This window comes from Oryctolagus cuniculus, chromosome 6 (assembly GCF_051225735.1).
Source record: "Oryctolagus cuniculus isolate XC-2025 breed Fujian yellow rabbit chromosome 6, ASM5122573v1, whole genome shotgun sequence".
Lineage (NCBI taxonomy): Eukaryota > Metazoa > Chordata > Mammalia > Lagomorpha > Leporidae > Oryctolagus > Oryctolagus cuniculus.
The window spans coordinates 93,639,019-93,656,864 of NC_142872.1; the positions used below are offsets into that span (position 1 = coordinate 93,639,019).

At 40.7% G+C, this 17,846-nt stretch overlaps 1 protein-coding gene across 3 annotated transcripts in view; it reads right to left on the minus strand.

Annotated features, from left to right (window-relative positions):
• The window catches only part of CPA6 (carboxypeptidase A6), a 351,124-nt gene that overhangs the window by 52,228 nt on the left and 281,050 nt on the right, over positions 1 to 17,846 (minus strand). For all 3 annotated transcript variants that reach the window (XM_002710456.6, XM_089336346.1, XM_089336347.1), the window contains exons 7-8: positions 8,158 to 8,268; positions 7,566 to 7,656 (exon numbers count right to left, since the gene is read on the minus strand). In XM_002710456.6, coding sequence (XP_002710502.1) covers positions 7,566 to 7,656; positions 8,158 to 8,268 — 202 coding nt within the window. The remainder of the gene's footprint in view (positions 1 to 7,565; positions 7,657 to 8,157; positions 8,269 to 17,846) is intronic.

The following is a 17,846-nucleotide window of genomic DNA, read 5'->3' on the forward strand; positions in this document are numbered from 1 at the left end:
AAAAAAAAAAAAAAAAAAAAAAAAAGTTCAACTGAAACACACAATGGAGATTTTAAGAAACATTCCTGATGGGAGAAACAGGAAGAAGGAGCTGGAAGGAGACTGACTAAAGTTGCAGTCAAAGCTGGAGGCCTGCTCTGGGGGCCTGCTGGTCTCTGACCTACAGACCTGTTTCCAGGGCCTCCTGTAGTGCCTGCATGGCATCAAGGGAATAGGACATATACCTGGAACCTTCAAAGTGGGACACTTTCAATGAAAATGTGGGGAAGGGGCCGGCGCTGTGGCGCAGTGGGTTAAAGCCCCGGCCTGAAGCGCTGGCATCCCATATGGGTGCCGGTTTGAGACCCAGCTGCTCCTCTTCTGATCCAGCTCTCTGCCATGGCCTGGGAAAGCAGTAGAAGATGGCCCAAGTGCTTGGGCCCCTGCACCCACGTGGGAGACCTGGAGGAAGCTCCTGGCTCCTGGCTTCAGATGGGTGCAGTTCCAGCTGTTGCAGCCATCTGGGGAGTGAACCAGCAGATGGAAGACTTCTCTCTTTGTCTCTACCTCTCTCTGTAACTCTTTCAAATAAATAAAAAGAAATCTTTAAAAAAAAATGTGGGGGTGAAAAAAGTCTTCCTGCCTGGGACAATGCTGAGCTCTGGTGGGGAAGAAAAAAATGTATCTCCCCAGATAATTCATAATTCAACATCCCATGGGTTTATAAATTCAAATTACCTGCATAATATGGGTGGTTCAAGATCGGAAATATGCTCAGCACCTGGGGAATCTTCCTTTTTTTTTTTTTTTTCTAATCTTACTACATTCCCACTCTCATTTTTTTCTGTTTCATAATTTTGCAGTAAACAACCCCAGTCCTAATATTCTTTTCATACCTAGACTATTCTTTTGCAGCCACACATTATTTAATTCTAGCAAAGTGAAGGAAAAATGACCATTCAGGGCAAGTAGACCCCTAGGGTTTCAGCCAAATAGTTAGAAACAAGGAAACTGGAGATTTGACTTCTCATGGTAGCTCAACTTGTGTGCAGTCTTGAGCAGTGTTCCTAACTTTTTTAAACTTTATTTGACAAGTAAAGTTATAGACAGTGAGAGAGAGACAGAGAGAAAGGTCCTCCCTCCATTGGTTCACTCCTCAAATGGCCACTACGGCCGGCGCTGTGCCGATCTGAAGCCAGAAGCCAGGTGCTTCCTCTTGGTCTCCCATGCGGGTGCAGGGGCCCAAGCACCTGGGCCATCCTCCACTGCCCTCTTGGACCACAGCAGAGAGCTGGACTGGAAGAGGAGCAACTGGGACTAGAACCCGGCGCCCATATGGGATACCGGCGCTGCAGGCAGAGGATTAACCAAGTGAGCCACTGCGCTGGCCCCCTAACTTTTTGTTTTTTTACCCTTAACTTCTTCATCAGTTACAAAGGGATGATAATAGCATCTACCAAAAAGAATTTCATGTTGAGTACTTAGTACATGCCCAGCACATAATGAATCCTTAATAAATATCAGTCACACGTCAACAGTAACAGTGAGAAAAACCCCTTATGACCTAAAATCTCTAAATCTCTAGGATTCTGTGCCTTTAACTCCTTTTACAGAAAGCACAACTAAACATAATAATTTAGCTCATTGATTTTCTAGTTTTAAAATTTCTCTAAGAGTCTTCACAGATATTAGGTGAAGTGTCTTTTTTTTTTTCTTACAGTAAAGCAAAGAATAGGATAAGCCAACAGATTTTCTTTCCATATTTCTCCAGAATCCCAAATAATTCCCTGGGAGTTGAATGTGAACTCATTAAATGTTTTAAAAAAGACTGATTTATTTATTTGAAAAGCAGAGTTATTGAGAGAGAGGGGAGCGGAAGGCAAAGGAGAGTGAGAGGGAGGGGGAGGGGGAGGGGGAGAGGCAGAGGCAGAGGCAGAGGAGAGAGATCCATCATTCATCTGCTGGTTCACTCCCCAGATGGCTGTAACTTGAGGGGCTGGGCCAGGCCAAAGCCGGGAACTTGTAACTCCATCTATTCTCCCACATGGGTGGCAAGGACCACTTGGGGCATCCTCCGCTGCTTTTCCCAGGCACATTAGCAGGGAGCTGTACTGGAAATGGAGCAGCCTGGACTTAAACCAGCACCTATATGGGATGCCTGCATTGCTGGTGGTGGCTTACCTGCTGTACCACAATGCCAACCCCACATTAAATCTTTCAGAACTTTTTGATCGAATTTATGGCACTTTATGTTACAGAAGATGCCTGTTGCATTTATTTTGATTTAAAATTGGACTAATGTAAAATATCTTATAATCACCACTGACAGAGGTGGCAGGAATCTTAGGGGTCTAGTTCAAACATCTACTTGATGTTTAATTCCAACTACAATATCATTTCTGCCAAAAGTTATCTGGGCTTGTCTGTAATTCTACAATGATGGTGCCTTTTTGTTGTGAGTTCCACGCCTCTGAAAATTTGATGTGGATTAGTTCTGTCCCTGAGCTTACCTTGAGGTCAGACTCAGCACTTCTGCACATCCTTAGATAGCAGACCCAATTCCACAAATCCTTTGCAAGTGAAGTAGATTGTGCTGAGTATTTCCAATGGTGGCAGTTAGGAAACACTGGCAAGAATTTACATACTTCACAGCAAACTTTCAGTAAAATCCTCCTTAGATATCTTTGAGTCCCAAAGGCTCTCCTTTCTAATAGTGCAGCATCGCTACCTCTTTATTCCCCCTTCCCTGCCCCCAAATTTAGACTTGGAAATTTCCTTTCTTTTCGGAGCAGTTCAGCTTGGGTTCTTAGCTCTTCCCTCCAGATAACCTGTCTGAATATTTGCCAACCAGAACAACATCTTTTTTTTCTTTTTCTTTTCTTGATAGAATGAAGAGAAGAGTGATAGGAGAAGGACGTACATGTGGAGAGGGACACCTGCAATCAAGATGCTAAAAAACATGGCTTTCCACATATTACAGCTAATTTACAGTATTAGATAATTGGGTGTTCTAAAAGAGTTATATATTTAAATAAGAGCCTAATTCGCTCCTAAATGGAAATCAGAAATTCTTTTATAATGGCTTTATTGTTTATTTTTATAACAACTATAATTCACATGCCATAAGCTTCACCTAACTGCAGTATACAATGCAGTGGTTTTAGTATATTCAAATCACTGTCACTAACTAATCTCAGAACTTTTTCATCATCTCTGAAAGAAACTCCATACCCATACACTTCCCTGGCTCCCAGCAACCTCTAATCTACTGTTTCCATGGATTTGCCTACCCTGCACATTTCAAATAAATAGACCATACAATACTTGGCCTTATGGGATGGCTTATTTCATTGACCATAATGTTTTCAAGGTTCAACCATTTGCAGCAGGTTTCAGTGCTTCATTCCTTTTTTGTGGCCAAGTAATATTCTGTTGTATGGATCTGTCACATTTTGTGTATCCATTCATCAGTTGATAGACATTTTACTTACTTTCACTTGTTAGCTATTACGGATAATGCTGCTATGAGATTTCACTTACAAGACATTATATGAACAATTACTTTCACTTCTCTTGTTATTACACCTAGGAAGGGAATTGCTGGGCCATATGGGAACCTTATGTTCAACTTTTTGAGGTAGTGCCATTCTGTTTTCCAAAGTGACTGTACCATTTTACATTCCCATTAGCAAGTGTGAGTGTTCCAATTTTTTTTCACACTACACTTGTTATTCTGTCTTCTATTATGGTTATCTTTGTGTGGGTGAAGTGGTTCTTTTCTATGGTTTTAATGTGCATTTACCTGATGGCTTATGAGAATGAGCATCTTTTCATGTGTTCATTCCTATTTGTATGTCTTCTTTGGAGAAAGATCTCTTCAAATAGTTTGTAGACTTTAAATTGGCTTATTTGTCCTCTAACTATTGAGTTGGGAGAGCTCTTTCATATTATGAATACAAGTCTCTTATTAGAAATATGACTTGCATATATATCTTCCCATTCTGCAAGTTTTTCCTAAGTCATATTTTATGTTTAGGCAACGTTGAATTACTAAGTGGTTAAGACTTAATTATGGATATCGTCCACATCATTTTCCCTCTCTCCTTAGTTTTCTCTGACTTAGCAAAAAAAATCAGCGCTCACAACATATTCCAAGAAGAGTCCATTTAGGAAGGAGAAAGGCACAAGCCTAGCAGAGGTTATGTGCTCAGTTAACTTGGCAAACCGATTAGTAAGATTTATGTATTTACTCCTGACTTGCTTCATCTTCTGCTGGATTTCCATAGCAATGATATTAATTTCATGGTCTGAGGGTTCCTTGGGGGCCTATGAAGTATTGGAAAGGTGCCCCCATCTCCATGTGTATGCTCTAGACTGTGTACTCCCACGGATGCATGAAATTGCCACTATTGCCGTATGGGAGTCTACAGATTGTTCATGGTAAAAATCAGTTTCACGTTCTGCTGTTTAATTTTGAGACTCACTGATCTGTCAGAAAGAAACAATTGTTTCTGTCAGTTCACTGCTGACTCCATAGTGTTTCCAATGGTCCTGGGCATTTTTGACTATAGATGTTCACTTTAGGGGATTTCATACTTATGCCAGTGTTCTTAGCCTAAGAATGGTTCCCTCGGTGTGTTCCACTGTGACACTGACTGGTACATAGCTATGTGAAGATGGATCTGAGACTGTGGAGGAGGCCACACCTGCTTGTCCATCAGGTCAGCTCAATTCACTCTGGAAGTCTTGGGGCTGACAGTCCCACCAGGCTTCTTGGATCTCCATATCATTTCTAAAAGTCTATCAAGATCATTTTGCAAATGAAGTTTGACATAATCCCTCATACATCTTGAGTGTTAAACCACAAGAAATATCAGAACATTTTTTTTTAAAAAAAGGGTAGAATCAAAGGAATTCTAGTGGGAGATTCCAGTTGAAACTAAGAAATCATAGAAAGCATCTGTGTGAAGGTGCTATGCTGAGTAAAGGAAGACAAACAAGAGAAGCAAGACTCTCACTTGTAACTGGATATAAACAAGAGTCTAACTTTACACAGGCAGAGCTGGATGGCCTGCTAATGTTACCCAGCTCAGTTACCCACTCAATACTCAGCCACATGAGTGCAGGCATGCATAGCATATGCATATGGAGCCAGGCATTGGCTACCTAGTGAAAAATCTATGTAGTTATGAATTTATAAATGGCCCCAGCAGAGAAAATGGAAAAACAAGAATTAAAAAATTAACAGAATTAGGGGATATCATAGTCTGTTTAGGCTCCTATAACACAATACCGTAGACTGGGTCATTTATAAACAGAAATTTACTGCTCAGAGTTTTGGAGGCCAGGAAGTGGGAGATCAAGGCTTGGACAGATTCGTGTCTGGGAGGGCTCCTATTCCACAGATGGCACCTTCTAACTATGTCCTTACATGGCAGAAGGGGTCAACGAGCTCCCTTGGCCTCTTTTATATGGGCACTGACTCGATGCAGGAGCATGCCACTTTTATGATCTAATTACCACCTAAAGGCCATAATGTTACTGCATGGGGGATTCAGTGTTTCTCAGGTCAGAGAAGCCATTTTCTAAATATAAAGAGCCACATTATAGTACTTATGCAAACCTTTTCTTCTTCATAAGTGCACGTGCCTGTAAGCTTACATTATTTTTGCTTCTTATCACAATATCCCCGCGAAGAAGAGAGGCTGTGTCACCAGCTGCTTTGAGGCTCAGAGGTGAATCAACTCCGTTCTCGAAGTAGGGAAGAAGTGCTAGATTACTGAGATCTGTACTCCTCTTTGGAGCTGGGAAGTGAATTAGGCATTTCTCACATGCAAGTTCCTTTAATTCCCATTAGGACTCCATGAGGGGAATGTTATTATAATTTTATAGATTAAAGAAAAAAGGCCCAAATCACTGAGCTGGTAATGGTAGCATTGAACCACATCTGCTGTAGTGCAGAGCCAACTCTTTCAGCTATGCCAGGTTCTTGTTTGGCAATTCTAATTGATTGAGGGCTGTGGCTTAGAAGGAAATGTGGAAAGAGTCTACACGTATGCCTAACTGTTCTCTCATGCTAATGGGGACTGGAGTGGCACCATCTAATACAGAACCCAAAGCCTGGTAGGATGAATCAATTCATGATGATCGCAGAGGAACTGCAGGATGGCTTCTCATGGCACACGTGTTTACATTCTGAAGGCACTAAAGACAGACTGGGTGAAAAGAGGCAGCTCTCAGCCGGCGCCGCGGCTCACTAGGCTAATCCTCCGCCTTGTGGCGCCGGCACACCAGGTTCTAGTCCCGGTCGGGGCGCCGGATTCTGTCCCGGTTGCCCCTCTTCCAGGCCAGCCCTCTGCTGTGGCCAGGGAGCGCAGTGGAGGATGGCCCAAGTACTTGGGCCCTGCACCCCATGGGAGACCAGGATAAGCACGTGGCTCCTGCCATTGGATCAGCACGATGCGCCGGCCGCAGCGCGCCAGCTGCGGCGGCCATTGGAGGGTGAACCAACGGCAAAAGAAGACCTTTCTGTCTGTCTCTCTCTCTCACTGTCCACTCTGTCAAAAAAAAAAAAAAAAAAAAAAAAAAGAGAGAGAGAGAGAGAGAGAGGCAGCTCTCGACTGCTGCATCTGGACAATGCTTTCCCTGCCCTCCAGTTTCTGCTGCAACTATGAACCGTAAGGGATTTTAACGTGTTTTCCTCCCTGGTAATTGACTGCTTCCTGCTTTTGTAACAGGGTGGTACATCCTTCCTTTACTTGAAAGGCAAGTGTCAATGAAACATGGGATGCAGTGGAAACATTCCTGGTGTGAATGGCAATAAACATATGACTGGCAAATTGGTAGGTTCTAGATAAGGATGGGACAGCTGTGAGCACCACAGACAGATGAAGGCGGGATCAGTGTCACTCTTATGAAAAAGGATGCAAACACTTGACCGGATTTATGCTGCAAACTTCAGTTTCCATTTTGGTTCTGTAAATGACAAAAATTCCTCAGGTTTTGCTTTTATGGCTGTGTTTACAATTTTAACTTTCAGAATTGGGTTGACAGATTTAAATCATTGATTTTTATGTATTAAAAAAAGAATCTGGGGAGAGGGGGTTGCTTTTGGCACAGCAGTTAAGATGCTGCCTGGAACGCCTGCATTTTATTTCAGAGTGCCTGGGTTCGAGTTCCCGCTCTGCTTCTGATCCAGCTTCCAACTAATGTACACCCTGGGAGGCAGCACGTGATGGTTCAAAGTACTTGGGTCCCTGCCACCCATGTGGGAGGCCTGGATTGAGTTCTTGGCTCCTGGCTTCAGCCTGGTCCAGCCCTGACTGATAAGAGGATTTGGGGGAGTGAACCAGTGGATGGGAGAATTCTGTCTCTGTCACCATGCCCTTCAAATAATTAAAAATCACAAATGAAACTTAAGAATTATAGCCAAATGATAGCCACATTGTATACATCTCTCCGTCTGCATTAGGTTTGCACATACAGATGAATGGCAGCTTCCAAGTACAGTGTTACCAGGCTCCTCATTTTTCAGAATGAAACCTGTGAACCCTGCAGATTTGCATCCAAGTTAGTTCCAAACTTACCACACCATTTCACTTTCCAGTTACGATTCGCATCAACTCCACGGCAGTGAAACCTTGAGTTCCTTGACCTTGTTTTTCTCCAAAATCGATCCTAGGCATGATTAAGAAAATAAATGCAGAGAAAAAAACACTTAAAAGGTTACTCATATGCATCTTAGTAGCTCAGTGAGTGAGTGAGTCACCTAAGTGAGGGGGAGAGTTTCTCTGTAAACAGAGCAGCTCAGGGAATGGCAAGGGAAAAGCTGTGGAGACCCAGGTTCCTGGTCCACATGTTCTGCCTCCAACTATTTGTCTCCTATCTTCTCTTGGATTCTTTGTTTTGTAAGCAAAATGGAATGGGTTGGAACAGACCAGTGACTTTTCACCATTTATTTGGAAGAATAAATCTTATTTATACACGATCTTATGCAAAAACCAAATATGAAAATGAAATTGAATGGTTGATGTTCTAATTGAAGAGGGAGTGAAGGCCTGTTTTGCTTCTCTGGAATCATTCCTTGGGCTGTCCATCAGACTTCCTTCCAACCCTACAAGTCTTATTTTCTAGGGTCAGTTCAATCCTCTTTTCAATTGGATAGGCAAAACAACTTACGTGGGTCCAGCTAAAATGGTATCCATCGACGTTAAACACAGGCATGATGTAGAAATACAGATGATTCAACATTGTTTTCATGACTGGGTCACTCCTGTATGTTAGGAGAGCCTACAAGACAAAAGCAACTTTTTTCTTTTTTTTTTTTAAGATTTATTTTATCTATTTGAAAGACAGAGTTACAGGGAGAAGTAGAGACAAAGAGAGAGAAGTCTTCCATATGCTGGTCTTCCATCTGCTGCTCCCCAAATGGCCTCCAACAGCCAGAGCTGAGCCAATCTGAAGCCAGGAGCCAGGAGCTTCTTCCAGGTCTCTCATGCAGTGCAGGGGCCCAAGGACTTGGGCCATCTTCTACCGCTTTCCTAGGCCATAGCAGAGAGCTGGATTGAAGTGCAGCAGCTGGGGCTTGAACCAACACCCAAATAGGATGCTGGTGCTGCAGGTCAGGTCTTTAACCCACCGCGCCACAGTGCCAGCCCCTGACTTTTTTTCTTGTAAATTGATAAAAAATACAGGTTTAGAAGAGAAAAGAGCATGAGAAATACGAAACATGTTGGGTTAAAAAGTAATAAGCTAAGGGTGGGTGTGTGACACAGTGGTTAAGATGCTGCTTGGGATACCCACAATCCAATGCTGAAGTGCCTGGCTTCATGGTGCCACTTTCAATGCCAGTTTCCTGCCCAGGTACACCCTGGGAAGCAGCAGGTGGTGGCTCAGGGAGAGTCACTGAAACCCATGAGGGAGACCTGAATTGGATTTTGGGGTCCTGGCTTTGGTCTGGCTCAGCCCAGGCTCTTGTAGGCATTTGGGAAATAAATCAGCAGATGAAGGATCTCTGTCTCTCTGCCTTTCAAATAAAGTAAAAATAAAAACAAAAAATTTTAAAAATAATAAGCTGCCTTCAACTATCCTCTTGGGCATCACACATTCTCTATTGAGGCTTTTGTCAAAATTTAAAGCTTTATTACCAATATGTTTCACAAAACTGTTAAACAGATTAATTAGGCACCTCTTGCAGTATTTCAGATTTGGCTAAATTTTTTAGGCTTAGAAAGCAACAATTAATTTGTAGCTCTGCTTTTGCAAAATCAGCTCAGTTTAGATTCCATTTACTTGTGGACAAAATAATATCTAAATATATTTTATATCCTATGTGATTCACCATAGCACAGACTAGTTCTATATCACTTAATTGTTTGTGTCTAATTGGTACCAGCCTTAATCCTGGGAGCTTACTGTACAGAGAGGATTCTTCCCGAGTGTTCCATGGAAAGTGTTACGGACATTACAACATCTTTGTCATCTTTAGTGTGTGTCTCTGAAGTCATGCCCATGTCATTGGGTCTTTAATTGTACCTGATCTCAAGTCTTAAGATGCTTTAGTACAGATTTGACCTCAAATAGAAAAGTGGTGCAAGTGCTGAGTCAAGTTGAGAATACAGATATTTTGAAATGCATTCCTGTGAAATGGACTTTTAAAAAGTTCTTTTTGATGTGTGTTTGTGTGTAGAATATTTTTGAGGAGCTCAGAAAATTTATTACAGTGCCTACCTTGGATGAGGGGGATGGGGGAAATGTGGGAAGGAGAGTTCCTTTTTATTTTATAACTATTTGGATTATTTGAATTTTTGCCATATGAAAAGCACAATTCAAAATCACTCTTAAAAAGCCACTTGATTGAAGCATGATTGACATACAAAATGGTACATATTTAATGTATACAATTTGGTGCCTTCAGAAATAAGTATATACCTGTGAAACCATCACAGTAGTCTGTGCCATAAGCATGAACATCATCTACGAAAGTTTCCTCCTGTTCTCTTTATTTTCTTGTGATAAGAACATTGAACATGACATACCCTTTCAGATTTTCAGTGTTTTCAACACAAGAAACAATGAATGTTTGAGGTGATGAATATGTCACTTATCTGACCGTTACATATTATATACATGTATTGAAATGTCACTCTGTATTCTGTAAATATGTAAGCTTATGAATAGATTAAAATATTAATAAAAAGAAATAAAAAATATATATACTTGCAATTCAACGTTGTTAACTGTAGGCACTATGTTGTCCAGTAGAGCTCTGGAATTTATTTTGCATAATCAAAACTTTGTGCCCTTTTGATTAATACCTCCCTCGTTCCCTTTCCTAAAATAAAAAGGATTCTTAAATTATACATTTACTGAACTGGAAAATTTAATCCTTAAAATTTTAATCTTCTTTTATATGTAGTTAAGTAGGATTTCTGAACCCATCGTAGGCAGCTTTCTGTTTTTATACAGATTTTATGTAGAGAGCAATCCAATAATACAGTTTGTTGGAAACTATCACTGTATTAGAAATAATACTGAAAATATAGGGATAGACTTAGGAACATGAGTTAAATGCAAATTTTATTACATACAATTTAAGTATCCATGAGATTAACACAAGCTGACATACATTAGTACAATTCTCCTTGGCCTCTTTTTGTTTAGGGCTGAAAAATAATTTGTTGGGTCACTATCTTCAGGAGAATTTCCACGTATGCTTGAGTTTCTATTAACTGTGTAATGTCTCAGACTAGAGAGAAATACTGAGCGCGTGGTCAGCTGGGTAAATCCCGTGATTTTGTTTTCCTTCAATAAGCAGAGATTCCCCAGTGCTTGGAGGAAGACTTCTGCTGGGCATGGTGGAACAGAGCTACGTAGTTTGCTCCAGTCCTCCTTTAAACTTCAGTAGTGGGGGCTTTCCATGCCATTCCAGAACGGATCAGAAAAGAAATGGAAGGACAAAGGAGCTGGGGTTAAAAAACAAGAAAGATGGGGGAGAGGAAGCTACAGAAGTTTCTCTTCTTCCTCTCCTGCAGTGGGGAGTGTAGCTTGTTTATCTTGGTACAAACAGAGGTCTTGCCTTCTCCAAGGACAGACCATGGCAGTACCTCCAGGGCTACCTCCGCTAGACACCTGTGTTGAGAACGTTCTCATTCTCCCTTCCTCAATGCAAGTGACCTCCACACCTTTATATTTCGATGATTGCTAACTTTCCTGTACTTTTTAAAGTTTTCTTTGTGTATTTTGAGGTTTACAACATGATGACTGTAAAATGGTTGCTATGGTGAGACGAATGAACATATCTATCATCTCACATAGTTGCTTTTGCATGTGTGGGACAAGAACAACTAAAATCTACTTATTTAAAAAAATCCCAAATACAGTTTTATTAACTAACCCCTGCCCCTGGTAACCATTTTTTAAAAATTCTATCTCTGTGTATTTGACTTTTTAAAAATTGTGAGCTTATTCTTCTCCTTGTCCTCCTCTTCCTCCTCCTCCTTTCTTCTTTGATTCCACATGTGAGATCATGAACTGTTGGTTTCCTTGACTTGGCAAATGTCCTCTGGACTCATCAATAGCAGGAATTCCTTTTTTAAGGTTAAATATTATTTCATGGCATATGCAGATACCACTCTTTTATCCATTCACCTCTGAAAGACACTTTGGCTTTTTCCATTTCTTGACCATTTTGAAAAATGTGGCAATGGATACCTTCTTTGAATATTCATCCAGAAGAGGAACTGCTGGATCATATGTTAGGTCTACTTTTAATTTCTTTAGGAACCTTCCCTACTGCTTCTCATCCTTCCTTTGCCGATATACATTCCCACCAACAATGTGCTGGGATTTCCTTTCCCTATACCCTTGCCAACATTTGTCATCACTTGACTTTTTGATAATAGCTATCCTAATTGGTGTGAGTTGATATGTCATAGTTTTACTTTGCACCTTCCTAGTAACTAGTTATGTCAAGCACCTTTTCATACACATGTTGCCCTTTTTTATGTGGATAAATGTTCAAGTCCTTTTCTGCCTTTTTTTTCCTCATTGGGTAGATTTTCTGCTATTGAGTTGGATGTGTTCTTTATAAATTTTCGATGTTAGTCTCTTCTCAGATATGTGGTTTGCAAATATTATTTCCATAGGCTGCCTTTTCATTTTGTTGAGTGTCTCTTTTGTTGCATAGAAGCTTTTTAGTTCTGTGTAGTCCTATTTATTAATTTTGCTTTTGTAGCTTGGGCTTTTGTTGCCATTTATAAAAATATTACCTTATGTCAAAGTTTCCCACTAAGTTCTAGTCTAGGAATTCCAGAGTTTAAGGCCTTACATTTAGGTCTTTTACCCATATTGAGTTTACTTTTGTGCATGGTGTCACATGAGGATCCAAGTCCATTCTTTCACATGCTGGAATCCAGTTTTCTTGGCACCACTCATCCTTTCCCCTTTATGTCCTCTTGTTGTGTTGTCCTTGTCAACAGGATTGTTTGGATTTGTTTCCGGACTCTATTTTGTTCTACTGGTATTTGTATCTGTGTATCTTTGTGATTTCTTCAATTTTTTTCATCAACACTTTACAGTTTTTGGTGTTCAAATTTTCCATTTTCTTGGCTAAATTTATTTCTAAGTACTTTTAAAATACTATCATAATCCAGCTCTCTGCTAATATACCTGGGAAAGCAGCAGAAGATGGCCCAAGTCCCAGGGCCTCTACACCCACATGAGAGACCCAGAAGAAGCTCCTGGCCCAGTCCTAGCTATTGTGGCCATTTGGGGAATAAACCAGTGGATGGAATCTCTCTTTCCCTCTCTCTCTGTCTCTCCTTATCTCTAACTCTGCTTTTCAAATCAATCAATCAATCTTTTTTTTTTTTTTGGACAGGCAGAGTGGACAGTGAGAGAGAGAGACAGAGAGAAAGGTCTTCCTTTGCTGTTGGTTCACCCTCCAATGGCCGCCGCGGCCGGCGCACCTTGCTGATCTGATGGCAGGAGCCAGGAGCCAGGTGCTTTTCCTGGTCTCCCATGGGGTGCAGGGCCCAAGCACCTGGGCCATCCTCCACTGCCCTCCCTGGCCACAGCAGAGGGCTGGCCTGGAAGAGGGACAACCGGGACAGAATCCGGCGCCCGACCGAGACTAGAACCCGGTGTGCCGGCGCCGCTAGGTGGAGGATTAGCTTAGTGAGCCGTGGCGCCGGCCAATCAATCAATCTTGAAAAAAGAAAGAAATCCCCCTACCCTTTAAAAAATGCTATCATAAATAAGATTGTTTTCTTGATTTCTTTCTTTTTTATTATTTATTTGAAAGTCAGAGTTATACAGAGAGAGAAGGAGAGGCAGAGAGAAAGAGAGAGAGATCTTCCATTTGCTGGTTTACTCCCCAGATGGCCGCAGTGGCTGGAGCCATGCTGATCCGAAACCAGGAGCCAGGAGCTTCTTCCAGGTCTCCCATGTGAGTGAAGCTGTACCTGCTACGCCATAGCGCAGGCCCCTCTTGATTTCTTTAGCAGTCGGCTCATTGTTTGTTACTACTTTTTCTATGCTGATTTTTTATACTGCAACTTTACTGAATTCATTTATTGCTCATAACAGATTTTGTGCGTGCATGTGTGTGTGCGTGTGAGTGAAAGAGAGAAAGAGAGAGATTTTTGCTTTTATTTTTTTTTTACATATAGGATCTTGTCATTTACAAATATGAGGATACTTCAAACAGTTTGTAGAATGTGGAGTTAAAAGACAAATTTAATTTGGTGCAAAATTTTTGAAATCACTCCAGTTAGAATGGCTATTACCCAAAGATTAAAACATGACAAAAGATGATGAGGAAGTGGAGAGAAATGTATCCTAATAAACTGTTGGTGACAATGTAAACTAATACAACCATTATGGAAGTCAGTATGGAGATTGCTCAGAAATCTGAAAATACATCTACCATATGACCCAGCCATCCCACTCCTGGGAATATACACAAAGGAGATGAAATCAGCATATGAAAGAGTTATCTGTAATCATTTTTATAGCAGCTCAATTCACAATAGCCAAGATATGGAATCAACCCAGATGTCCATCAACTGATGACTGGATAAAGACGTTGTAGTATATGTACATGATAGAATACTACTCAACCATTTAAAAGAATGAAATCAAGTCTTTTACACCAAAATGGAAGCAACTATAGATCATTATGTTCAGGGAAATAAGACATAACTGAAAAGATAAATATCATATGTTCTCTCTGATTTGTGATAGCTAATATATAGAGTACAACAAAACAAAACAAAACAAAACAAAACAAAACAAAACAAAACTAGATGTATAAGAGTGAAATTGCGGGGCTGATGCTGTGGCATAGTGGATAAAGCTGCTGCCTGCAGTGCCTGCATCCCATGTGGGTGCTGATTGGAGTCCTGGCTGCTCCACTTCTGATCTAGCTCTCTGCTATGGTCTGGGAAAGCAGTAGAAGATGGCCAAGTCCTTGGGCCCCTGCACCTAGAAGAAGCTCCTGGAGACTGGTTTGGGATTGGCACAGCTCCGGCCATTGTGGCCAATTGGGGAGTGAACCAGTGGATGGAAGATCTCTTTATCTCTCTGCCTCCCCTCTTCTGTGTAACTTTCAAATAAATAAATAAATCTTAAAAAAAAGAGTGAAATTGCTATGTTATGATTTGATTATTGTCTACATTCCTGTTGAGTAGTAGTCTTTCTTTCTTTCTTTTTTTAATAAAGATTTTATTTATTTATTTGAGAGGTAGAGTTACAGACAGTGAGAGGGAGAAACAGAGAGAAAGGTCTTCTGTCTGTTGGTTCACTCCCCAAATGACCTCAATGGCCAGAGCTGTGCCAAACTGAAGCCAGGAGCCAGGTGTTTCTTCCTGGTCTCCCATATGGATACAAGGGCCCATCTTCCACTGCCTTCCCAGGCCACAGCAGAGAGCTGGATTGGAAGAGGAGCAGCTGGGACTAGCACCAGTGCCCAAATGGGATGCTGGTGCCGCAGGTGGAGGCTTATCCTATTGCACCACAGCACTGGCCCCGACTAGTGGTCTATTTTTCACTTGTTGAACACTATATTTAGTAGAACATTAAGCCTGTGATTATAAAGTATATTAATACAAAAATTGAAAGAAAAAAAGAAATGAAGCAGGAGAGGGGAAGGAAGTGAGGGAGGGAAGTATCATCATTATGTTATTAGAATTGTATATATGAAATATATGAAATCTGGTCTCTTTATATCTAATTAAAAATTTTGAAATCTATGCATAATTTTTTCACAATATGCATTTTCCACAAACTTTGAAGATGCTTGTAGAGATTATTTCATCTCTTCCTTTTGAATTTTGATACACTTTATTTCCTTTTCTTCTCTAACTGCTCATGCTAGTAAATCCAGAACTATGTTGCATAGAAGTGCTAAGAATGGGCATCTCTGTTTTATTCCAGATCTTAGGGGAAAAGATTTCAGTTGTCCCAGTTGATTATGACGTTAGTTGAGGATTTTTCATAAATGGCCTTTATTGTGTTGAGGAATTTTTCTCCTGTATCTGGACTGTTAGGAGTTTTATCAAGAAAAGACACTGAAATTTGTCAAAGCTTTTTGTGCATTGATTGAGATGGTTGTGTGGTTGTCATCTTTCAGTCTGTTACTATGATATATCTCATTGATGGATTTGCATAAGGTAGAACATCTTGCATTCCAGGGATAAATCCCCCTTGGTGATGATATATAATCTTTTTTGATGTGTTGAATTCAGTTTGCTGGTTTTTCTTTTTAATATTCATTTATTTATTTGAAAGGCACAGTTACACACACACACACACACACACACACACACACAGAGAAAGAGAAAGAGAAAGGGGGGGGGGAGATCTTCCACATAGTGTTTCACTCCCCAGATGGCCAGGCCAAAGCCAGGAGCTAGTTGGGTCATCCTCCATTGCTTTCCCAGGCACATTAGCAGGGAGCTGTTTAGGAAGTAGAGAGCAGCTGGGACTTAAACCAGTGCCCATATGGGATGCTGGCATTGCTTGCAGCAGCTTAACCTGCTGCACCACAATGCTAGTCCCAATTTGCTACTGTTTTGTGGAGGATTTTTACTTCAATGTTCATCAGAGATATAGGCTTGTAGTGTCTTTCCTTATAATGCCCTGTCTGGCTTAGCTGTCAAGGTGATGCTGGCCTTGTAAAATTTTTTTGGGAAGTATTCCCTCTAGTTTTATTTTTGAAGAGCTGAAGTATTGATAATTGTTTGAATGATGGTACAATTCAGCCATCTGGTCCTGGGGTTTTCTTTGTTGGAAAATTCTAAATGACTGCTTCAATCTCTTTCTTCATTCAAGCATTCTATTTCTTCTTGATTCCATTTTGATAGGCTATAATTTTCTAGGAATTCATCCATTTCTTGGAGGTTATCCTAAATGGTTGGAATGTATTTGTTTAGAATAGCCTCATGATCATTTTTATTTCTAAAAATCTGTTGTAATGTCTCTACTTTCATTTCTGGTTTTATTTATTTCAGTCTTTTTTTCTTAGGTGAAGGGTTTGTTAATTTTTTTTCAAAGAACCTCCTTGGTTTCATATATTTTTGTTCTCATGATTTTTCTGTCCTCTACTTATTTCAGTTCTGATCTTTATTATATTCTTTCTTCTGCTAACTTTGGGCTTAGTGTATTCTTTTTTGAGGTCCTTGAGGTATGTTATACTCTTTTAGATCTTTCTTTATAATTTATTGCTAGACACTCCCCTATTGGGACTGCTTTTGCTCTATCACAAAGGTTTTGATATATTATGTTTTCATTGTCATCTATCTCAAGATATTTTGAAATTTGCTTTTTATTTCTTCTTTGACCTATTAGTTTTTTGGGACTAAGTTCTTTTTTTTTTAAATTTAACATATTTTAAGCAAATAGATAAAATACATGGGAGAATATTATACTTATGAACCCTCCAACACACTTTACTGTGATATCAAATATTTCAAAATATCATTGAGACATTATAGATAAAAGTCAAACCCCTTTTTAGCACTCCCCGATCCAACCCCCCCCCCCCCAAGGTAATCGTTATTCTAAACTTGACATTATCATTCCTGTGTATGCTTGTATGGGGTCACTTCATGAAGCTGATAAAAAATGGAATAAAAGGTTAGTTATTTTTTTTTTTTTTTTTGACAGGCAGAGTGGACAGTGAGAGAGAGAGACAGAGAGAGAAAGGTCTTCCTTTGCCGTTGGTTCACCCTCCAATGGCCGCCGCTGCAGCCGGCGCACCGCGCTGATCCTGGCAGGAGCCAGGAGCCAGGTGCTTTTCCTGGTCTCCCATGGAGTGCAGGGCCCAAGCACCTGGGCCATCCTCCACTGCACTCCCTGGCCATAGCAGAGAGCTGGCCTGGAAGAGGGGCAACCGGGACAGAATCCGGCGCCCCAACCGGGACTAGAACCCGGTGTGCCGGCGCCGCAAGGTGGAGGATTAGCCTATTGAGCCACGGCGCCGGCTCAAAAGGTTAGTTATTTTAATCCATTCATAGGAGGTATTTTCAAAGAGCCCATGAACACTGTGTATTTGGAGAAAACTACGCATGGATTTTTTTAAAAAATTGCACCAAAATAAACTTCTCTTTTAATTCCATTTCCCATGAACTGTTTGGAGTATCATTTTATGCATTTATGAAAGTACACAATATACTTTGAAATTTTTTGCAAATGAGACCATAATGTGTCAATCAGGAGTCTGCTTTTTTCCTCTCAATAACAACCCACTTAAGAGATGGGCCAAGGACCTCAATAGACATTTTTCAAAAGAGGAAATCCAAATGGCCAACAGACACATGAAAAAATGTTCAGGATCACTAGCAATCAGGGAAATGCATATCAAAACC